General features: G+C 32.2%; 1 protein-coding gene across 2 annotated transcripts; it reads right to left on the bottom strand.

Annotated features, from left to right (window-relative positions):
• Positions 1 to 378: 378 nt before the first annotated feature.
• On the bottom strand, positions 379 to 26,469 carry LOC143256167 (annexin B9-like). Of its 2 annotated transcripts, none has more exons than XM_076512995.1 (10): positions 26,163 to 26,469; positions 24,982 to 25,105; positions 17,261 to 17,342; positions 14,457 to 14,551; positions 13,769 to 13,973; positions 12,282 to 12,361; positions 10,181 to 10,234; positions 3,446 to 3,635; positions 1,973 to 2,031; positions 379 to 606 (listed from the first exon to the last, which is right to left on the bottom strand). In XM_076512995.1, the coding sequence occupies exons 2-10, from the start codon at positions 24,991 to 24,993 to the stop codon at positions 394 to 396; spliced, it is 990 nt and encodes a 329-aa protein (XP_076369110.1). In that variant the 5' UTR covers positions 24,994 to 25,105; positions 26,163 to 26,469; the 3' UTR covers positions 379 to 393. The 2 variants fall into 2 exon arrangements, with proteins under 2 accessions (XP_076369110.1, XP_076369111.1); XM_076512996.1 differs by having other exon boundaries at positions 17,261 to 17,379; positions 26,163 to 26,246.

The following is a 26,469-nucleotide window of genomic DNA, read 5'->3' as shown; positions in this document are numbered from 1 at the left end:
GTGTAAATTATCAAAGTTAATATAAAAATAATTATATCATGCTATGACAACCAAGACTAAGAAACAGTGAGAGGTTACAAATCAATAAAACTATGCTTGTACTGAAGTTATTTCAGGAGAACATTAGTATTAATTATTTTCAAAACCATAATGAGTTTATTTTATTAAAAACTAGAAGATTCAAGAAATAAAAAAAACAACAACAAATTTGCAGTAAATATGTTAAAATCAACCCAAAACCTGAAACTTAAAAGTTTTTATGTATAAAAACGAAACCATTTTTTAGTGATTAAATTTCAATTCTGGAGTTTTCTTTTTCAATAATTGACAATATGACTGACATTTTATTATTTTTTCAACAGTCAAATTTACTATCAGGACAGTTTGCACCCATCAGGGTGTAAAAATGTTGATACTGGAGAAATAAGAAAGAGTATTAGCTGCATTCTTACACCTAACTGTTGAACAGATAAGACAACTTACAGATATGGCCTTTTCCAGAGGTTTACCAAACAACTGCTCATATTGGTGCTTGACCTGTACCATGTCAATTTCACAACGACTTGTTACAAGACGAATCAATGCACGATCATCTGTTCCAATGCCCTACAGTAAAAACAAGTCAAATCAAATCATAGAACACATTAAAAAATTAGTTACATGAAAAAGTAACAACTGATAAAAATCGTATTGACTTCTTAACACACTTCGACTCTTAATTAAAACATATAAAAACATCAGGTCTATTTTATTAATAAACACAACAGTTTTACATACTTATTTCTGTGGTTTAATACTATGAAACAGTGAAATAGAAGACAATTAATTCTTAAATAATTTGATGTTTTTACATATCAAAACTCATAAGATATCAATATAAAACTCATTAGAAAATATGAATGATTGATTAGAAATGTAATAATTAAAATATGCATAATTGGTAAAGGTTGGATTAAATACACATGGTTAAGCAGAAGTAAGTGGGCTTAAAACACTAAACAGTGGGTTTTCATACATGTTGTGGGCAGAGAGAAAATTGTTTATTGTGAAGCTTAACAGTAAACAGAAAAATAAAAATAACCAACATAATTATCTCAAACCCATTTACACTTTCAAAAACCAAATATTTCTCCAGTTATTCGTAATACCTAAAATAGTACATAAAGAGATTGGTTTAAATACAACACTTGTTCCAAACATCTTACAGATATAACAATATCATTTCTCACACATTTACATTTATTCATTCTTAATATTCTGCTATTCTTACAGCATCCATACACTCATCCATGTGACATTCACACACACATCCATACACTCATCCATGTGACATTCACACACATCCATACAGTCATCCATGCGACATTCACATGCATATCCATACGCTCATCCATGCGACATTCACACACACATCCACATGTTCATCCATGTGACATTCACACACACATCCATGCGACATCCATACACTCATCCATGTGACATTCACACACACATCCATACACTCATCCATGCGACATTCACACACACATCCACATGTTCATCCATGTGACATTCACCGCATATCTATACACTCATCCATGTGGACGTTCACACAAAGATCCATATGCTCATCCATGTGACATTCACACATCCTTATGCTTACTTATCCATGTCGTTTCACACATCCTTACGCTTACTTATCCATGCGACATTCACACATCCTTACGCTTACTTATCCATGCGACATTCACACATCCTTACGCTTACTTATCCGCGTGCATTCACACATCCTTGCGCTTTACTTATCCATTGACATTCACACATCCTTACACTTACTTATCCATGCGACATTCACACAGAATACCTGTGACATGTCTATAAGTCACATTTTATCTTCAAACATTCCTACCTAAACAATAAAAGATCTGACGGATAACCTATCAAGATATGATTAGTTTCTAACTTAATCTCTCCCTTACTATTACAAACTTACCTGCATGCTTTTGTGAAGTTTTTCTGCAAAGTAGGCTGATCTGTTCTGCATGCAGCGAGCTAATGATAGAAAAATAACAAAATGGATCAAAGTACTGTATTCTACATGCAGAGAGCTAAATATAGAAACATAACACAATGGATTAAAGTACTCTATTCTACATGCAGAGAGCTAAATATAGAAATGTAACACAATGGATTAAAGTGCTCTATTCTACATGCAGTGAGCTGAATGTAGAAACATAACACAATAGACTGAAACACTATTATACATGCAGTGAGCTAGATATAGAAATATAACACAATGGATTCAAGTACTCTATTATACATGCAGTGAGCTAAATATAGAAATGTTACACAATGGATTAAAGTGCTCTATTATACATGCAGTGAGCTAAATATAGAAATATAACACAATGGATTAAAGTACTCTATTCTACATGCAGTAAGCTGAATGTAGAAACATAACACAATAGACTGAAACACTATTATACATGCAGTGACCTAAATATAGAAATATAACACAATGGATTAAAGTACTCTATTATACATGCAGTGAGCTGAATATAGAAATATAACACAATGAATTAAAGTACTCTATTCTACATGCAGTGAGCTAAATACAGAAATATAACACAATGGATTAATGCACCATTATACATGCAGTGAGCTAAATATAGAAATATAACACAATGGATTAAAGCGCTCTAATCCACTTACATTGAGACATATACAGAAATATAACACAACAGATAAAAGTGCTGATGTACTGAACAACTTGATGTTTGTGAAATAAAATAATTCAATGATGAAAGACGTTTTTAGTATTTCCTTGTGATATTTTTACCAATATTTAAGTTTATCAGATCAAAAGATTTAAGAACCTTCCCAATAAATTAATATTGAATTATAACGTTTATTTCCTTAATTCAGAAGAACATTCAGAAATCAAATCCAATTTGTTAGTAACAAATAAATACAACTTCTGTTATTGAGTTAAATCATTTACCTATTAAGTACAAATTAGAATTCCTTTTCCTACAAAGCGTCTCATGATGTCCAGCTCATTTTAACCTTACTTAGCTTCTCATGATGTCTAGCTCATTTTAACCCTACTTAGCTTCTCATGATGTCCAGCTCATTTTAACCCTACTTAGCTTCTCATGATGTCTAGCTCATTTTAACTCTACTTAGCTTCTCATGATGTCCAGCTCATTTTAACCCTACTTAGCTTCTCATGATGTCCAGCTCATTTTAACCCTACTTAGCTTCTCATGATGTCCAGCTCATTTTAACCCTACTTCCTAACTTTCTTTTACTTTCATTTATCAGCCTTACTGATAAAGTTAAACAGAACTCCATGAAACTTAAATGACTCTTTCACAGGAATTATATAGAACCTTTATTTTTACAAGACATTATTAAAGAGGAAAATGGTAGAATAGTTTTCATATTTATAAAAATAGTGACAGACCAATGGTTAGAAATCCAGTCCTAATATCACCAGAAAACTCTTTCTCTATAGCATGAGGTACAGTGTGTCCAGCAATCTGGTAGTACTCTTCAAACATAAGTTTCAGGTGAGCATAGCTTCGAGATGCCATTATAGCATTGAAAACTGAATCATCTGTTCCCCACTGTCCAACACCAGCTTGATAAAGCTTCTGTAATACAGTTACAATAAAAATTTTAATAAAGCATCAAATACTGTCTGAGGAACTCTAAATAACGTATAATTCAATAATAGAGATATTCAAAGAAACAAATTTTAATTGGAAAAATAGATAATACATATTTATTTTATATTCATGCCAAACAATTTCCTTTTTTATGGAGGTTATATTACACTGCACAACAATGTTTTTGAAAAGTTTTTGCTGATTGTGACAGGTACCTGGTGGGTATGCACAAATATAGTTTTGGTTTTGCTTCATCACGGAGGAACTCTGAGAAATAGACAGTTAACTGTTTACCAGCAGTAAGGTATTTAACTTGCATTTATGTTTCTAATATACTATTAAGTTCAACATACTTAAAAGTGTTTTGCTCCTGATTTTCATTTGCATTTAATGTTCAGTGTATCACGTTGCAGTGTCCAAAAGTAGTCAGTAGTCAGCAAGCATTGACAGATTCCAGTTGCCCTGATAACGTTTTTCCATTGTAGCAATGTCCTGGTGAAACCTTTCACTGTGACCGACACCAATCGTCCTGAAAAACGTCTATAACATCTAACTTACTTGTTACAGTGCTACTGAGGCAATGCTATATTCTGAAACAATACATACACTATATAAGGTCTATATTAATCCAATGAACAGCATCTGTGTATGCAAGCCACTTTTATAGCCTGCTGAGACAGTGTCAAGCTGGCTCTCGCCTGCCTAGGCATGCCGGGCTGCATACTTTCACAGAACAGCTTCCAACCTGGCCTGATTTCATGCCTGGACATGTCCAGACTGCACAAAACATTGTTCATATGTCTCCTACAGAAACGAAAAGTTCTGGACACAAATTTAAGTAAAAACATGACAAAACTGACGATTTCGATGAAACGGTACGTGATGGGCAAATTTGGATGTGATTTTCGTGATCAGCAACCAAAAATCTATAAGGAACCCCCAACAGTGTTCAAGAAGCAAAAACTCTGTTGTGCAGTGTTATCTGTCAAATAGGTACTCCAAATTAGTACAGAAACAACACTAGAAGTACTGTGTAGAGCCTTAAGCCATTTAATACCAGTTACAGACACAACACTAGAAGTACTGTGTAGAGCCTTAAGCCATTTAATACCAGTTACAGACACAACACTAGAAGTACTGTGTAGAACATCATGCCATTTAATATCAGTTACAGAAACAACACTAGAAGTACTGTGTAGAACATCATGCATTTAATATCAGTAACAGAAGCAACACTAGAAGTACTGTGCAGAACATCATGCCATTTAATATCAGTTACAGAAACAACACTAGAAGTACTGTGTAGAACATCATGCATTTAATATCAGTAACAGAAACAACACTAGAAGTACTGTGTAGAACATTAAGCCATTTAATATCAGTAACAGAAACAACACTAGAAGTACTGTGTAGAACATCATGCCATTTAATATCAGTAACAGAAACAACACTAGAAGTACTGTGTAGAACATTAAGCCATTTAATATCAGTAACAGAAACAACACTAGAAGTACTGTGTAGAACATTAAGCCATTTAATACCAGTAACAGAAACAACACTAGAAGTACTGTGTAGAACATTAAGCCATTTAATACCAGTTACAGACACAACACTAGATGTACTGTGTAGAACATCATGCCATTTAATACCAGCTACAGAAGCAACACTAGAAGTACTGTGTAGAACATCATGCCATTTAATACCAGCTACAGAAGCAACACTAGATGTACTGTGTAGAACATCATGCATTTAATACCAGTTACAGACACAACACTAGATGTACTGTGTAGAACATCATGCATTTAATACCAGTTACAGACACAACACTAGATGTACTGTGTAAAACATCATGCCATTTAATATCAGTAACAGAAACAACACTAGAAGTACTGTGTAGAACATTAAGCCATTTAATACCAGTTACAGACACAATACTAGAAGTACTGTGTAGAACATTAAGCCATTTAATATCAGCTACAGAAGCAACACTATAAGTACTGTGTAAAACATTGAGCCATTTAATATCAGTAACAGAAACAACACTAGAAGTACTGTGTAGAACATTAAGCCATTTAATATCAGTAACAGAAACAACACTAGAAGTACTGTGTAGAACATTAAGCCATTTAATACCAGTAACAGAAACAACACTAGAAGTACTGTGTAGAACATTAAGCCATTTAATACCAGTAACAGAAACAACACTAGAAGTACTGTGTAGAACATTAAGCCATTTAATACCAGTTACAGACACAACACTAGATGTACTGTGTAGAACATCATGCCATTTAATACCAGCTACAGAAGCAACACTAGAAGTACTGTGTAGAACATCATGCCATTTAATACCAGCTACAGAAGCAACACTAGATGTACTGTGTAGAACATTAAGCCATTTAATACCAGTTACAGAAACAACACTAGAAGTACTGTGTAGAACATTAAGCCATTTAATACCAGTTACAGACACAACACTAGATGTACTGTGTAGAACATCATGCCATTTAATACCAGCTACAGAAGCAACACTAGAAGTACTGTGTAGAACATCATGCCATTTAATACCAGCTACAGAAGCAACACTAGATGTACTGTGTAGAACATCATGCATTTAATACCAGTTACAGACACAACACTAGATGTACTGTGTAGAACATCATGCCATTTAATATCAGTAACAGAAACAACACTAGAAGTACTGTGTAGAACATTAAGCCATTTAATACCAGTTACAGACACAATACTAGAAGTACTGTGTAGAACATTAAGCCATTTAATATCAGCTACAGAAGCAACACTATAAGTACTGTGTAAAACATTGAGCCATTTAATATCAGTAACAGAAACAACACTAGAAGTACTGTGTAGAACATTAAGCCATTTAATACCAGTTACAGACACAACACTAGATGTACTGTGTAGAACATCATGCCATTTAATACCAGCTACAGAAGCAACACTAGATGTACTGTGTAGAACATCATGCATTTAATACCAGTTACAGACACAACACTAGATGTACTGTGTAGAACATCATGCATTTAATACCAGTTACAGACACAACACTAGATGTACTGTGTAGAACATCATGCCATTTAATATCAGTAACAGAAACAACACTAGAAGTACTGTGTAGAACATTAAGCCATTTAATACCAGTTACAGACACAATACTAGATGTACTGTGTAGAACATCATGCCATTTAATACCAGCTACAGAAACAACACTAGAAGTACTGTGTAGAACATCATGCCATTTAATACCAGCTACAGAAGCAACACTAGATGTACTGTGTAGAACATCATGCATTTAATACCAGTTACAGACACAACACTAGATGTACTGTGTAGAACATCATGCCATTTAATATCAGTAACAGAAACAACACTAGAAGTACTGTGTAGAACATTAAGCCATTTAATACCAGTTACAGACACAATACTAGATGTACTGTGTAGAACATCATGCCATTTAATACCAGTTACAGACACAACACTAGAAGTACTGTGTAGAACATTAAGCCATTTAATATCAGTAACAGAAACAACACTAGAAGTACTGTGTAGAACATCATGCCATTTAATATAAGTAACAGAAACAACACTAGAAGTACTGTGTAGAACATTAAGCCATTTAATACCAGTTACAGAAACAACACTAGAAGTACTGTGTAGAACATCATGCCATTTAATATCAGTAACAGAAACAACACTAGAAGTACTGTGTAGAACATTAAGCCATTTAATACCAGCTATAGAAGCAACACTAGAAGTACTGTGTAGAACATTAAGCCATTTAATACCAGCTACAGAAGCAACACTAGAAGTACTGTGTAGAACATCATGCCATTTAATACCAGCTACAGAAGCAACACTATAAGTACTGTGTAGAACATTAAGCCATTTAATACCAGCTACAGAAGCAACACTAGAAGTACTGTGCAGAACATCATGCCATTTAATACCAGCTACAGAAGCAACACTAGAAGTACTGTGTAGAACATTAAGCCATTTAATACCAGTTACAGACACAACACTAGAAGTACTGTGTAGAACATTAAGCCATTTAATACCAGTTACAGACACAACACTAGAAGTACTGTGTAGAACATTAAGCCATTTAATATAAGTAACAGAAACAACACTAGAAGTACTGTGTAGAACATTAAGCCATTTAATACCAGTTACAGAAACAACACTAGAAGTACTGTGTAGAACATCATGCCATTTAATACCAGCTACAGAAGCAACACTATAAGTACTGTGTAAAACATTGAGCCATTTAATATCAGTTACAGAAAGAACACTAGAAGTACTGTGTAGAACATCAAACCACTTGATAATAGTTACAGAAAAAACACACTCAAAGTACTGTCTGTAACATAAGAACTTGTCATAAAATATTCAAAATGGCCAACTGAACATGATAACAGACTTCATATTCACTACAAAAGAATAAATTAAAACAAAACTGTTTTTTTAGCTTGGTTCTGTCCTGTCCGAATATGTATTCATACACGTCCCTTTATAAGAATATAAAATACATTAGATCTAGATAGTCAACAGTATGTGACTAATTAGTGGGTTTGGCTATTTTAACCACACCCATTGCTAACAGGTGCATAAAATGAAGCAAACAGCCATGCAATTTCTATAGACAAACAATGGCAGCAGAATGGGTCGTACTGAAGAGCTCATTGACTTTCAATGTGGCAGTGTCATAGGATGCTACCTTTCCAACAAGTCAGTTCCTCAAATTTCTGTCCTGCTAGAGTTGCCCCAGTTAACTGTAAGTGCTGTTATTGTGAAGTGAAAACGTCTAGAAATAACAACAGCTTAGCCACGAAGCAGTTGGCCACACAAGTTCACAGTGCTGAGGTGCATAAAACTTGTCTGTCCACAAGTGCAACACTCACTACCAAGTTCTACACTAACACTGGAAGCAATGTGAGCACAATAACTGTTCAATGGAAGCTACATGAAATGGATTTTCATGGCCAAGCAGCTGCACACAAACCTAATAAGATCACCACACTGCCATTGGACTCTGGAAACATGTTGTCTAGAGTGATGAATCATGCTTCACTATCTGGCAGTCTGACAGATGAATCTGGATTTGGCATATACAGGAGAACACTATCTGGCTGATTGCATAATGCCAACTGTAAAGTTTTGTGGTAGAGGAACAATTATCTGAGGCTGTTTTTCATGGTTTGGGCTAGGCTCTTCAGTTCCAGTGAAGGGAAATCTTAATGCTACAACATACAATGACATTCTAGAGAATTGTGTGTTTCTAACTTTGTGACAACAGTTTGTGGAAGGCCCTTTTTTGTTTCAGCATGAGAATGCCACTGTGCACAAAGCAAGTTCCATAAAGACATGGTTTGCTGAAGTTGGAGTGGAAAAACCTGACTGGCCTGTACAGAGCCCTGACCTCAACCACACCAAACACCTTTGAGATGAATTGGAACGTCGACTGCAAGCCAGGCCTTCTCACACGACACCAGTGTCCGACCTCACTAATGCTCATGTGGCTGAATGGGAACGAATCCCAGCAACTGCGTTCCAAATTCTAGTGAAAAGCCTTCCTAGAAGAGTAGAGGCTGTTATACCACCAAAGGGAGGACCAACTCTATATTAATAATCACGGTTTTGAAATGAGATGTTCAACAAGCACATTGGTTGGGTGTCCACATACTTTTGGCCACATAGTATATAAACATTTCCATAAGTATAAAGTTTACACGTTCCTTCCCTACATACCTACATATTTTTTTTCCATAAATTTCACAACAGAAAGACAAAATGATTTAATAATTCTTTCTTAAGCTCTATTTACAGATAAAAAAGCCACAATTATGCCTGAGTGTCAGCTGAGATGTGTACAAGATAAATATGTTTGAAATCATGAGTTTAACAAAACTAACATCATGTGATATGCACAGCTCAGTGTAACACACAAAATATTGTGTGCAGTTGTTTAAAACCATGTGATGTACATAGCCATGTCCAGCAGCATATCACATACACAGTTATGTTTAACACCATGTGATGTACACAGCTATGTCTAGCAGCATATCACATACAGTGTTGTTTAACACCATGTGATGTACACAGCTATGTCTAGCAGCATATCACATACAGTGTTGTTTAACACCATGTGATGTACACAGCTATGTCTAGCAGCATATCACATACACAGTTATGTTTAACACCATGTGATGTACACAGCTATGTCTAGCAGCATATCACATACAGTGTTGTTTAACACCATGTGATGTACACAGCTATGTCTAGTAGCATATCACATACAGTGTTGTTTAACACCATGTGATGTACACAGCTATGTCTAGCAGCATATCACATACACAGTGCTGTTTAAAACCACATCGTGTACACAGTCTGTAGCAGCATGTGATGTACACAGCTTTGAGTAACACTATACAGCACATAATGAATATAGCCATGACTGACAGAGCACGATAAGCATGTATCAAAACATTAAGTGATTTATGAAGTTATTCTCTCACCAATGCATCCTCTTTAGCCCTAGATGGGTCTGCCGGTCCTTCTTCTCTTCCACCCTGAAGTTACAATGATAACAAATTAATAGTATGTATTAGAGAAGATTTTTAAACTTTTAAGTTTCTTACATTTTAAAACACAATTAAAAAAATGTTTACATGTGTTTTGATGTAAACAGAAAATAACCTAATTCTTTACTCACCAGTTCCATCAGATTGCAGAATGAGGGCCTAGGAAATGTTCAAAAGAGACCAATTCATGCAATTTATTAATACGAGAAAGAAAACGGTTTCTGGTTTTTATATTCGATGGTTAAGGAAAAAAATTTTAATGTGCATGTGTACAAATGTGCAATTTCCAGGGGAGGGGTGTGAGGGCCACAAAAGGTTGGGAACCACTGCCTTAGTGTATACAGTTATTAGCAATTAAAACTTAAAAAGTGTATTAAAGATATACTTTTATTTTTAATTAATTTGTAACTAAATTTGGATAAAGAAAACTTCCAGTGTGTTTTCTAAGAAACTCATTCAAATTTTTTTGTTACCATAAACTGAGATAAGAATATATAACCCTCTTTAAGACTATAATCTCAAGAAACATTTAAGTGAGCTAAATTTGACACATTACACAGAAATGAGTGAATTCTGAATGTGTCTATCAGGTGTCCAAAAAGGCTCTTAATCGTGAGACTCTGTTAGTGTCACAGAAATGTGTAAATATTATATCTTAAATTACATTTCAATATGTTATATATAACTTATTTAAAACAATAATTAAACATATTAAAACAGAAAAACAAAGAATATTTTAAGGTTGACTTTGAATACTTTTCAACTTCCACATTTGGAAGTTTAGGTGGGTACTAAGAACGAACACTAACTCTAAATTTAATTCAAGCTATGTATATTTAATGAGTGGTTAATTTTTAAGATAACCATACTATATATCTGGCTGCCAGATGGTGAAGTGGGGCTGACAAGTTATCTCTATAATACTGTTTCACCTTCCAACATGACAATTTAACTATACCTTGCAGATAATTACGGTGGCTACTAACACTGACAATGTAACTCTATCATATAGATAATTACAGTGGCTATTAACCCTGAAAATGTAACTATACCCTATGGATAATTACAATGGCTACTAACTCTGACAATGTAACTATACCCTACAGATAATTACAGTGGCAACCAACTCTGATAATGTAACTATACCATGTAGATAGTTACAGTGGCTACTAACCCTCACATTGTAACTACATCATATTGATAATTACAATGGCTACTAACTCTGACAATGTAACTATACCATATAAATAACTATAGTGGCTACTAACCATCACAGTGTACATTTACTCTGTAGATAATTACAATTGCTACTAACCCTGACAATGTAGCTATACCATATAAATAAATATAGTGGCTACTTACCTTGATCATGTAACTATATTGTATAGATAATTACAGTGGCTACTAACTCTCACAGTGTATCTATACTCTACAGATAATTACAGTGGCTACTAACCCTGACAATGTAACTATACCCTACAGATAATTACAGTGGCTACTAACCCTGACAATGTAACTATACCCTACAGATAATTACAGTGGCTACTAACCCTGACAATGTAACTATACCCTACAGATAATTACAGTGGCTACTAACCCTGAAAATGTAACTATACTCTGTAAATAATTTGGCTACTAACTCTAACAATGTAACTATATCCTATAGATAATTATAGTGGCTACTAACCCTAATAATATAACTATACCATACATATAATTACAGTGGCTACTAACCCTAATAATATAACTATACCATACATATAATTATAATGGCTACTAACCCTGATAATATAACTATACCATATAGACAATTACAATGGCTACTAATCTCCTGTTGGGAATTAGTTTTTAGATGATTTAATATTTATTTTCCAATATATCATAACTAAAAAAAGAAATGTTCCAGAACTGAGATCGAAGGAATTTTACTATTGGGAAAAAGTTGGTGTCTTGTATACATTAGCTGATATATAACTTTTTAAAACAAAGCATTCCATGTTAACTTTTTAAATAACAAAATACAAATTCACTTTACAGTTGTCATAGACACCAGCAGTCTCCTCAAAGGGCCTGAAGTGTCTCCAGTCAAGTCATCCTCCAATGAATGGTTGTACACTGTTTTATAAAGAAATATCAACAAAAATGATTACAACTGTATATTATTTGTGTTCAAACAAAGTGTTATGTTGTTCTAAAGCTGATAGTGTTTTTTTAAAAGTTGTATAGCATTTGTTCAAGTATTTAAGAAAAAATAATTTCTATATTATATTATTCGTGTTAAAACAAATAGTGAGGTATGTTCTAAAACTGATGAGGTTTTTGCCAAAATTGTATAACATTTTAACACCTATTTAACCAGAAATTACATTAGCACATGCTCACAACAGATGAATTCTTCTCACTGAAGAAATAAGACAATATGTTTAGACAATTTTCAAGGATCTTTGTCAAAGTTATACAATACTTTTTTCAGTTATCTCAATGATGAAATATACATGAGCATAATGTGGAGGATGCACAGTAGTTATTTGGGTTAACTGCTCCATCCTGTCTGATAACTTTAGAGAAAGTACTCAGAATTACAAGACACTATATTTTAAGATCAAACAGTCCAAGTCCAAGGTGATTTTAATTAATAACTACAAAATAATGAACAAACTTAAAAATGTATCGCAGAACGGCTGGTATGGGTATTAACACCATTACTAATAAAGGAGAGAACAATGTTTCGACCTTCCTAGGTCATCTGCAAATAGGTTTCTCATCATCAAGAAAAACTTAAGAATAAATGTGTGCTCTGAATAAATTTGGGAATAAATTTCAATAGTTACAATAATTATATGTTTCAGTGAGTCTTGTTAGGAATGAGGTAAAACCTGGAATGAATGTGGATAGTACTGGGAATGAGGTACAACCTAAAATAAATGGATAGTATTGGGCATAAGGTAAAACCTGGAATGAATGTGGATAGTACTGGGAATGAGGTACAACCTAAAATAAATGGATAGTATTGGGCATAAGGTAAAACCTGGAATGAATGTGGATAGTATTGGGAATGAGGTACAACCTAAAATAAATGGATAGTATTGGGCATAAGGTAAAACCTGGAATGAATGTGGATAGTACTGGGAATGAGGTACAACCTAAAATAAATGGATAGTATTGGGCATAAGGTAAAACCTGGAATGAATGTGGATAGTACTGGGAATGAGGTACAACCTAAAATAAATGGATAGTATTGGGCATAAGGTAAAACCTGGAATGAATGTGGATAGTATTGGGAATGAGGTAAAACCTAAAATAAATGGATAGTATTGGGCATAAGGTAAAACCTGGAATGAATGTGGAGAGTATTGGGAATAAGGTACAACCTGGACTAAAGCATCTATTAGTTTCTCAATACTGATCAAATAAGACAAAACAAAACAATTAATCTTCCAGACATTTATTTGACTTTACTGATGTGTTATGTACTAGTATTTTACACTAATAATAACTTGGTAACTTTAGCAACACTCTTACTTTTCTTATAAGCTTCTGTTATCTGTTGAATATCATGGTTACTTCTTGTACAAAGAATCTCCATCAAAGTATCTTCATTTGTACCCAATCCAGATATTGCTTGGTGTAACTCTGAAGCCAAATAGTCTGGCAAAGGAGTCATTAGGGCTAAGATCACATCTTCGAACTTTCCAGAAAGTTCACTCTTCAAATCATGAACCAAGTCCTAGAGCAGTTAGACATGAACAATAATCCCTGTGTTACTTTATCTTATACCTACATGAACAATAATACCTGTCTTACTTTATATTATGCATTTATCTTTCAACAGAAAACACCTGTTTAACAGCTAATTATAAATGTTTGTTAATAAGGTTATCATAAACTCTGACCCAGTTATTCAGAAACTGGCATACACAGAAAGCTGTGTTCCAGGTGGATGGTGAAACAAGTGACATGTTAAAGTCTCAGAGTACTAACTTATCTCATTACTGTTAAACAAAGAAAATTAAGACTACTTAACTAAAGCCAGTTAAATCTAATATCTGTTAATTTATACCATGTTTTAACTGAATAATTGCCATTTAATGTTTTTATGTATTCTCAAGACAACTGGTATGGATATTAAACTTTATTTTAATTAAAGTTTTAATACCCATACAGTGGGTTTCTTGTCATCAGGACTTAATGCTTGTATTTATAAACTTACCTTGCCAAACTGGGTTTTATATGACTTGGCAATTTGTTGCCTTTGTGCATTCACTCGCCTCGCTAGAATGTTTATTATGGCCTTTTCATCTGTTCCTATTGTTAAAAAGAAAACTTTGAGAAACAACAATATTGCAGAAAAGTATCTAAACAATCAGTTTCAAGTTAAACATTTTGTGACAATTCACAAAATTCTAAAGGTATAAATTTAGCAACAGATTACTGTTTATTGCTTTTAAATTTTCAAAGATGCTATCATAATTATATCAAACTACTATCATAAGTTGCACATGGTAAAATAACAAATTTAATATAATGGTATTATTGTAAGCTGTGTATTTGTAATGTAATTTATTTGTTTGCTAGAGAGGAGTATAGGACTGTTATGATCTAATAACTAAATAATAAAAATGACAGTGGAGAAACTATCTAGTTATCCTGGCACTTTTCATCAGAAAATAGAGTGTAAACACAGGCCTAACTAATTTATAACAACTTTTAAATGATTTCAGCTTGTAGAAAAATTTAATGGAGGGAAAAATATTGATCTTGACTCATTGAATGGACCAAATGCTCAATTATGTTTAATCAACAACTTAAATAATCCACAAACAAAGAACAACATTCTGATGGTATTACGTCAGTATTAATACTTCTAAGTGTTAAATTCGAGAAACATGATACAGACAAACAGGAAAATTAAAGTTCAGAACAAATAATAAAGTTACTGGTAAAATTACACTTCAAGTGTTAAATTACACATTGTTTTTGTATAGATACAAAGGTTTTATTTTTAATATCTCATATTTACCTACCATATAAAAATTATTAAAATTGTAAATTACATTTCCTTTAAACAACACTACTATTAAACTGAGATAATTGTTTGGGTTTCTACAAATTTCACAATCTTTACATGATGTCTGACAAATTTATTAACCTGATGTCACTTTTAAGAAACTGAAATTCCCCATTTTACCACAGTTAATAACAACACAAACATCTTTTGTTTCAAACTCACACATTTTAAGCATGAAGCCTTAAGTCAAAATCAGGTTACTGAAATTAGAAAGACAAACAGCAAGTCAACATTATATTGCAGTAGTTTAAACAGCAAGTCATCATTATATATAGTAGTTTAAACAGCAAGTCAACATTATATATAGCAGTAGTTTACACAGCAAGTCAACATTATATATAGTAGTTTAAACAGCAAGTCAACATTATATAGAGCAGTAGTTTACACAGCAAGTCAACATTATATAGAGCAGTAGTTTAAACAGCAAGTCAACATTATATATAGCAGTAGTTTACACAGCAAGTCAACATTATGTATAGCAGTAGTTTACACAGCAAGTCAACATTATATAGAGCAGTAGTTTAAACAGCAAGTCAACATTATATAGAGCAGTAGTTTAAACAGCAAGTCAACATTATATAGAGCAGTAGTTTAAACAGCAAGTCAACATTATATATAGCTGTAGTTTACACAGCAAGTCAACATTATATAGAGCAGCAGTTTAAACAGCAAGTCAACATTATATATAGCAGTAGTTTACACAGCAAGTCAACATTATATAGAGCAGTAGTTTAAACAGCAAGTCAACATTATATATAGCAGTAGTTTACACAGCAAGTCAACATTATATATAGCAGTAGTTTACACAGCAAGTCAACATTATATAGAGCAGTAGTTTAAACAGCAAGTCAACATTATATAGAGCAGTAGTTTAAACAGCAAGTCAACATTATATAGAGCAGTAGTTTAAACAGCAAGTCAACATTATATATAGCAGTAGTTTAAACAGCAAGTCAACATTATATATAGTAGTTTAAACAACAAGTCAACATTATATATAGCAGTAGTTTAAACAGCAAGTCAACATTATGTATAGCAGTAGTTTACACAGCAAGTCAACATTATATAGAGCAGTAGTTTAAACAGCAAGTCAACATTATATATAGCAGTAGTTTACACAGCAAGTCAACATTATGTATAGCAGTAGTTTACACAGCAAGTCAACATTATGTATAGCAGTAGTTTACACAGCAAGTCAACATTATATAGAGCAGTAGTTTACACAGCAAGTCAACATTATATATAGCAGTAGTTTACACAGCAAGTCAACATTATGTATAGCAGTAGTTTACACAGCAAGTCAACATTATATATAGCAGTAGTTTAAACAGCAAGTCAACATTATATATAGCAGTAGTTTACACAGCAAGTCAACATTATATATAGCAGTAGTTTACACAGCAAGTCAACATTATATATAGCAGTAGTTTACACAGCAAGTCAACATTATATATAGCAGTAGTTTAAACAGCATGTTAACATTATATATAGCAGTAGTTTACACAGCAAGTCAACATTATGTATAGCAGTAGTTTAAACAGCAAGTCAACATTATATTGCAATATTTGTTTTGTCTTGTGTATTGATTATTATATTTTTGTCACTTTGAGTATGAGTTTTAAGCAGTTATGAAATTTATATATTTGATTTTAGAGAATATTAAGTCAAAGATATACATACTGAAAAACATATCTGATCTGTTCGATGTTTTTTTCTTTTTTCTTTTGAAGCTTTAAGAAGGATTTCCATTAAAACCAGAAACTTCTACAAATACTGTTTTTACAAATAAGTAATGTTTGAGAAGTATTATAAAAACTTAATAAAACACGTTTTTGGGAGCTACTGATGTTACACAAGTGAGCAATAACAGTATCCATTGAAGTTGCATAAAACTAATTAACTTCAAAAGTTATTGAACGTATCAATGTAGAATGGTCAATACTTACCCAACCCTTTCATGGCCTTTCTCAGAGCTTGGGCATCAGACTCAGGGTCAAATGGCTGATATGGTAACACTGTTCCTTGATCCTGCCAAGTTAAATACTTCTTGTGGGTACTTGTAGTACTATGTGATACGTTATTAAAAAAAGTGTCACTTATGAAACACCTATTACCTTGAACAACCAAAGCGTTTTTTATATTTTCATCCTGACTGATTTTTGAAGTATCTGTGTAGATGTAATTAGCTATATCTAGAATTTAAAAGAATGACTCAAAACTTGAGTACATTTGAATAGTTGACTACTGTTCTTCAGTTCTGAGTTGTTGTGTTTTTTGAAAGTCATTCCTCACTTGTATGATCCTATGTGCTAACCCTAATCATCAAACTTTTAGAACTATGTTTAGAATTGAACTAGTTTCTTTGAAACTATCAGTATTTGAAAGATAGTTCTCCAATTGGGTGTCCACTTCCTCTTTTTGTTGAAATTTATGTGCAACACTTTCATCTTCACTACAGCTTCCTTTAATACACTGATGAAACTTTTCTGTCATGGAATCATGGCACACAAAGTTTGAACACGATTTTAGTACATGTAGATAATAAACTGCAAAATTTACCTTAGAAGTAGAGACAAGTAACTCTTTAGCTTTCCTGAATACACAAGTTATAAAGAATAGTAATGGACTAAAATTAAAAGCAACCTGTACAAACAAACATCTTAACTTCAAACCCTGGATCTGTTAAAAACAGTATCAATGAAACCTTAGTGTATGTTGGAGCAACGAATACATAGAGACTAAACAGCTACGTCTTCTATAAGCTTTCACTGATGACAACTACCCCAAACAATTGGTGTAAAATACTGACAAAAAACTTTTAATGAGGAAAACCATTTCATTAGGAAAATAGACATAGGGGTGACATACCTGCCATCTAGGACTTAAAAAATAAAATTAATAATGAATACATTTAATGTTCAAATTGTTTTCAAGAAGCTAACACACAGAATGTCTTAATGTTTTCAAACAGATAAGGGTTCAAAGGATATGTCATCTCGTTTGTTGACTTGCATTCATACTTTTATTGAACTGCTCTTTTATGACTTTACGTCAATAAGTTTGGAATCAAATTGTAGATTATAATTCAAACTTTAATATTATATATGAGTTAATTTCTTAAATTAAAAGTAAATATTGAAAGAACACATTTAAATATAGATTTTAGTGGTCATGTGGTATGTTGAATGTAACATTGTTTAAAATTAGATGTTTGCAATGTTAAAATACTAAGTCTATAGTTTCATACATATTAGGAACTCAAATTAGTAATACTGACAAGCTAGAATATAAAATAAGAGCCTCATATCTTTTTATTTCACTGAGATATGGTTTATGTACTGAATCATATACAGTGACCCAGTAAAACTTGTTCTAATTTTTTAAATTGTCACTTTTGTACTATTACTAAAGTATACGGCATACGAATAACCAATCAACATATCAGAATTTCTCCAGAGTGGTTTTCTCCACCATTTTAATCTCTGAAAAGACTTCTGTTTTTTTCAATTCAAGTTTTCAAGTGGATAGGTTGTGTTTTCAGTCTGCTCGAAATTTCATTTTATAAAATTTAAAAATATCTTAGTTACTAAGCTTAATAAATTATATTGTAATTCTATGGTATCAGTGTATTTATTTATGATATTATATTGTAATTCTATGATATCAGTGTATTTATTTATGATATTATATTGTAATTCTATGGTATCAGTGTATTTATTTATGATATTATATTGTAATTCTATGGTATCAGTGTATTTATTTATGATATTATATTGTAATTCTATAGTATCAGTGTATTTATTTATGATATTATATTGTAATTCTATGGTATCAGCGTAGTCATTTATGATACTATATTGTAATTCTACGGTATCAGTGTAGTCTATATTCTACGAAACTTCGTTCCTTACCAAAGCATCCCACCTGGGGTTGTGTTTTCCTTCCTAAGGGGCCTTACTTTTTCAGAACAGATGATCTGCTATTGCTCCTTTTGGCCTTCACATCCAGGTGCAATTTGATGAATTGGGTCTGTCCTTGGATAACATTGCAGTATTCACTGGTCAGCCATCCCACCATGGCTTATTACAGTCCCCAAATGTGGCCTTTCTTTAAATCATCTGAGAAGAGCAGATACTCCCGATTGGAAGTACCGTCTTTTATTTACTAAACATTTTTTGAACAATCTTTCCATTCCAATTTATATGGATGGTTCAAAATTAGGTGACTGTGTGGGCTCTGCCATGGTTTGTTGTGGTTTGGTGGTTGCATGCAGAATCCCCACTACAGCTTCTGTGTTCACTGCTGAACTGTATGCCATTTATCTTGCCCTGGATCATATTGAAACTGAGCAGTACTCCAACTGCACTTTATACTGACTCGCTTAGTTCCCTACAGGCTCTGGAATCACTTCACGTTGGTTCACATCTTGTTCTTGCCGATATTCAAAACCAACTGGCCCATTTCTTATTAACATCTACTTCTATCCAGTTTTTCTGGATACCAGGCCACGTTGGTATTCGCGGGAATGAACTTGCAAACACAGCAGCTAAATCTGTCTGCTCTGGCACTATCACTGCAGTCCCTGTTCCATACATGGACTATGGTACTGTATTCAAGGCTCAGCTTCGTGCCAGTTGGGAATCAACTTGGAGTGAGCAACGCGAAAACAAGCTTTTACAAATAAAACTTTGTACTGGGCTTTGGCCATCTTGCTTCTGTAAGGATCAGAAGGAGGAAGTTGTTCTAACTAGACTATGCATTGGTCACAGTTTTTTAACTCATCATTTTCTTTTATCTGAAACTGATGCACCAGTGTGTAGTTTGTGTAACACTCAAATCACTGTAAGCCACATTTTACTTTGTTGCCATCGTTACGACTCTCAATGATGGCACCGTTTTAAACATGTTCTGTCCCAAGGTTTGTCCATAACATTAGACAGTGTTATTGGTGACGGTGACACTGTCTACCTTGATAAAGTTTTTTGTTTTTTAATGGCCATTAATCTTTTTCATGTCATTTAAATGTTTTATATTTATCCATTAAACTTTTTTTAATGTGTTTCCCTTTTAAGAATCACAATCTCTCTAGTTCGATTTGAAATTAGAAAATGGCCGTAACATTAAATAACTCGACACCAAGACTGGAAAGGTCAACTTCAGGTGACAAACCCTGCTTCTTGAACTATCTGTTTGAGCTACCCATTAGCCATCCTGGTGAGTTATAATTACAATTTTGCTACATGTGTTTTAAAGCTTTTATTACTTTACTTTTTGATAATGGCCGTAATGACACATAACCTGAAACCAAGACTGGAAAGGCCAACTTCAGGTGACTGATGGTGGTTCTTGTACTTACCTGTTAGTCTTCCTGGCAAGTTATGATAATTACCATTATGCTACAGGAAGTCCTTTACAACTTCTCTTGCTGTGGTTTCTCTCTTAACTTTGTAGACTAGATGTTAACATTGGTTTTATGCTATTTATGTTTGTTTTTTGTTAACTTTGTTTTGTTTTACCTTCATCTCCTTTTATGAATTTCACTACATTTACTTTAATTTTAACTTTTTACTGGATGTTTGGTGCAGATAGACTAGCTGTTTTGTGCCATAAAACACTAAATCAACCAACCAACCAACCAGTGTAGTCATTTATGATATTATATGGCAATTCTATGGTAACAGGGTAGTCATTTATGGCATTATATTGTAATTCTATGGTATCAGTGTAGTTACTTATGATATTATATTGTAATTCTACAGTATCAATGTAGTTATTTATGATACTATATTGTAATTCTATGGTATCAGTGTAGTCATTTATGATATTATATTGTAATTCTATGGTATCAGTGCAGTTATTTATGATACTATATTGTAATTCTATGGTATCAGTGTAGTCATTTATGATATTATATTGTAATTCTATGGTATCAGTGCAGTTATTTATGATATTATATTGTAATTCTACGGTATCCGTGTAGTTATTTATGATATTATATTGTAATTCTATGGTATCAGTGCAGTTATTTATGATATTATATTGTAATTCTATGGTATCAGTGTAGTTATTTATGATATTATATTGTAATTATACGGTATCAGTGTAGTTATTTATGATATTATATTGTAATTCTATGGTATCAGTGTAGTTATTTATGATATTATATTGTAATTCTATGGTATCAGTGTAGTTATTTATGATATTATATTGTAATTCTATGGTATCAGTGTAGTTATTTATGATATTATATTGTAATTCTATGGTATCAGTATAGTTATTTATGATATTATATTGTAATTCTATGGTATCAGTGTAGTTATTTATGATATTATATTGTAATTCTATGGTATCAGTGTTGTTATTTATGATATTATATTGTAATTCTATGGTATCAGTGCAGTTATTTATGATACTATATTGTAATTCTATGGTATCAGTGTAGTCATTTATGATATTATATTGTAATTCTATGGTATCAGTGCAGTTATTTATGATATTATATTGTAATTCTACGGTATCCGTGTAGTTATTTATGATATTATATTGTAATTCTATGGTATCAGTGCAGTTATTTATGATATTATATTGTAATTCTATGGTATCAGTGTAGTTATTTATGATATTATATTGTAATTCTATGGTATCAGTGTAGTTATTTATGATATTATATTGTAATTCTATGGTATCAGTATAGTTATTTATGATATTATATTGTAATTCTATGGTATCAGTGTAGTTATTTATGATATTATATTGTAATTCTATGGTATCAGTGTTGTTATTTATGATATTATATTGTAATTCTATGGTATCAGTGTTGTTATTTATGATATTATATTGTAATTCTATATACTTAATACTTGCAAATACTTAATATGTGCAAATGTGTAGATGAACTTGTGTATAATATACCTAACCTCTTGTGAAAGGGTTAACTGAGGTTAAGTTGCAGTGTCTGACTTCCATGTTGTCAATAATGTATCATGTGAATGAAAAAAACAAAACATTCTGTTAACATTAAGATAACAGAATACTCTATGGACGTTAAAGAAGACGTTATAATAGTAGCCCATGACTGTGGTCCTGCTACAGGTATCAACCAAAATCATGGATTCCTCCTTCATACTTGGTGGTTTCCATTCATTAAAGAAATCTAACCTTGCACTGACTCCAATGCTATTATAAAACTAGCATAAAAATGTTCTTTGGGTTTTCACTTTGTTAACCAAAAACACTTAATTTTTTTTACTACTGACTGTATCTTTCAAGTATAATGTTAACAAACCACAGTAATGTTTCTTCACCTTATACTATTATCTTATTTTAGCTCAATAGGCTTCAGACTTATTGTTGTAAACAAACATAGGACATATTTTCATTTTCTACTGTTGCTAGGCGACTTGTAATTTAAATTGTTACATAGATTGTGTTGTTTACTAAATGTCCCTCACACGATGAAGGCTTAAGCAAGTGATTCAAGAGCTTGTGCATTGAAAAGCTGAACACATGTGGTGATAATCCCAATAAATTACATAAAACAAGTATAAGTACTCATATTAAAAGCCTGAAAAGCTAAATGGATTCTCTTTTAACAACTTCCAACCAACCTTTCTCAAACACCAAAGATCGTGAAATGGAATGTGTTACTTCTGTATTAGAAATAAGGTTCAGATTACAGTTTTTTTTTTATGAATATAATGATAGGTACTTTAAAATTATACTGACCTGATGACCAAAGCATTTCCATAATGTAATTGCTTTCTACTTTTGCTAACTGTAAGAGCTAGCAACTACTCAACAGGAATATAACATCAGTTAAAACACCTGGTTATAACGTCACTTCAAACGTTGGCTTGTAACTACATCACTTAAAGCACCTGGCTACAACAAAATCAATTTGAACACTTGGCTTGTAATAACATCTATTAGAACACAGGCTTATAACATCAGTTGGGACACCTGGTTATAACAACATCAGTTAGAACACAGGCTTATAACATCAGTTGAAACACCTGGTTATAACAACATCAGTTAGAACACAGGCTTATAACATCAGTTGAAACACCTGGTTATAACAACATCAGTTGGAACACCTGGTCATAACAACATCAGTTGGAACACCTGGTCATAACAACATCAGTTAGAACACCTGATTATAACAACATCAGTTAGAACACATGACTTGTAACAGCATCAGCCTGAACACCTGGTTATAACAACATCAGTTAGAACACATGACTTGTAACAGCATCAGCCTAAACACTGGTTTCTAACAACATCAGTTCCAACACTGGCTTCAAAAATATCAATTTTAACACTGACTTATAACAACATCACTTCAAACAATGGCTTGTAACAAAATAAATTTGAACACCTGGCTTGTGGTAACATCAGTTTTAATACTTGGCTTGTAATAAAATCAATTAGAACATAGGCTTATAACAACATCAGTTATAGCATCTGGTTATAACAACATCAGTTACAGCACCTAGTTATAAAAACATCAGTTCCAACACTGGCTTGTTACAATATTAGTTTGAAAACCTGGCTTGTAACAATGTCAGTTAGAACATCTGACTTGTATCAGTGTCAGTTATAATAAGAAATCAATGGGATATTTCTCCTTGGAATAATCCTCTATAACTGAATCACAGATATTTGACAAATACACGAATATTTTATACAGACAGATAAAGTAATTCAGTATACACTGTATTATTCCATTATTTGATTATAATGTTTTCAAAAAATATGAAATTTTCTTATTACTGTTATCATAAAATTTATTTTTAAAAAGATATTTGAGAGTTGATAATGAGGTTAATTATTTAAAACAGTAATAAAACTGAACCATTTAATTAAACTATTAACAAACTGGTTCACACATCATTTAATTAAATTATTAACATACTGGTTCACACACCATTTAATTAAATTATTAACATACTGGTTCACACACCATTTAATTAAACTATTAATGAAATGGTTCACAAACCATTTAATTAAACTATTAATAAACTGGTTCACACACCATTTAATTAAATTATTAACACACTGGTTCACACACCATTTAATTAAACTATTAATGTAATGGTTCACAAACCATTTAATTAAACTATTAACAAACTGGTTCACACATGACCCATTGGCGAGTCATGCTCTATTTTCTTTTTAAAAAGCCATTTATTGGCTGGGACTCAATGGATACATATACATTCTTCATAAAAAAAAGTAATTGTAAAAAGACCCTGGAAAGTAACAGTAAAATAGGCTTGGGAGCCGATGTTTTAAGCATATAACAATAAATAAATAAGATTTTACTTCATCTTTGGTATTCAATTATTTACTGGTTTACATGGTACAATGAACTTTTTATATGTATATATAATCAGGTAATAATTACATTATTTTAATTTGTAATTGTTTTTCATTCCCTTATTATTCAATACAATTTTAATTTGTATTTTAAATTTTTTTCACAATGATTTGGACAAAGACTCACACAACCAAATAAATATGAATTAATATACCTGCAGATACTCCTTCTAAATAAACACATTGTATGTATATAAATATATGTATCATATTAAAATCACAAAAATTTAACTGAAAATAATTCAAATAAACCATCCCTTTACTTAATGAATACAATACCAAAATTACTTACGTAATCTGACATTTTGACTGACTGAACTATTTAAGTGTGCAGTTTTCAGTTTAATTAGTGGGTGTCTGTTGTGAAGGTGGAGACACCGGTGTTAGTTGAAACTTGTCCTGATAGGAATAATAACCTAGTTTGGAGAGTACAAAAAAACATGTTTGCCATAACCCAGTATTCCATATACAAAATCATTTTACAAACAATACCAGTCTCACAAGGACATAAAAGATAGCTAATACTTATATATTTGTTAGAAAACCTTTATAATATGATCTAATCTGTACTTAATCTTAAGAACTAAAACTTACAAAATATGTTGGGTAAACATGATCACTTAATTTATACTGTCAGTACATCATAGTAAATACACAATGAAGTCTCTATATCAGTTTTCACTTCATAGTTCTTTTTAATAATTAAACTAGAAACATATGTTGATGAATATTGATAAAATAATGGTTCTTGATATAATTAAGGGTAAGTATATGCTTCAGTAACAGATTTAAAAGAATTTCAACATGATGATTTCAAGTGTTTAATCCGCTTTCAGGAATTATAATCCTATTCTCACATATTCAATGACATAAAATTATAAATGACCAATAAGTAAAGAAATAAGGGATTCATTTGCTCTTTGTTTTAATTATTTTGAGAACTGTTGTGTTGGATGTTTCTCTCTAACTTTAAACAAATAAAAGTTTATAATTTCAGTAAACTAAACACACCAGAGTTACAAAGTATTCTTCTAGAATCACCTTTTATTACAGTAAAAAGATCTTAATGGTATATTAGACATTAAGTTTAATTAAAATATGAATGTTAAAGTATTCATTATTCATTATTGAAAGTATTCTAAAATACGTAAATTTGGTAGTTGGTACCTACACCCTTGACAAAGTTTTAATTTTTGCACTCTATCAACACAATTTCATTAAATAATCTACGTCCATAAACACATAATGTTAAAAAATTAAAGATAATAACTTCACGTTACAGTTCAACATATGAGTACTCAGAACTGAGAGTAACGTAAATGTTATTACTATTAGTGTTAATCACGTAATAACAAAGTTGATGGGTGTGGTTGTTTCGTTTAATGAATAACTCACAACTCAATAAAACAAGTCTTTAAATATCAAATAAACATATTACTGATATCAATCGTTTGCTTATGTATTAATACTTACAGATTTTGTAATGAAGTGAGGTAATTCTCTCTCTTCGAGCCGTTATCTTCCATACATCCCTTACTTGCTATAACAAACTCGGATGTGGGAAGACGCTGAACAATATGTACCATGGAAGCAAGGGACCATTCAGACACCAACTTATTGTCATGTGATAGCTATCGTATATTCTACTTAGAAGTAAACGTTGCTAAAAATAAACTACATCAGACGATATGAATAACTTCTAGTTTTTTGTCAAATTTGAGAATTTTGTTGAGAGGCATCCATTGCGCGAGTAATTTACTACACAAACCAACACAGAGGC

Source organism: Tachypleus tridentatus, chromosome 7, assembly GCF_004210375.1.
Source record: "Tachypleus tridentatus isolate NWPU-2018 chromosome 7, ASM421037v1, whole genome shotgun sequence".
NCBI classification, from domain to species: domain Eukaryota; kingdom Metazoa; phylum Arthropoda; class Merostomata; order Xiphosura; family Limulidae; genus Tachypleus; species Tachypleus tridentatus.
This window is presented reverse-complemented; position numbering and strand designations above follow the sequence as displayed.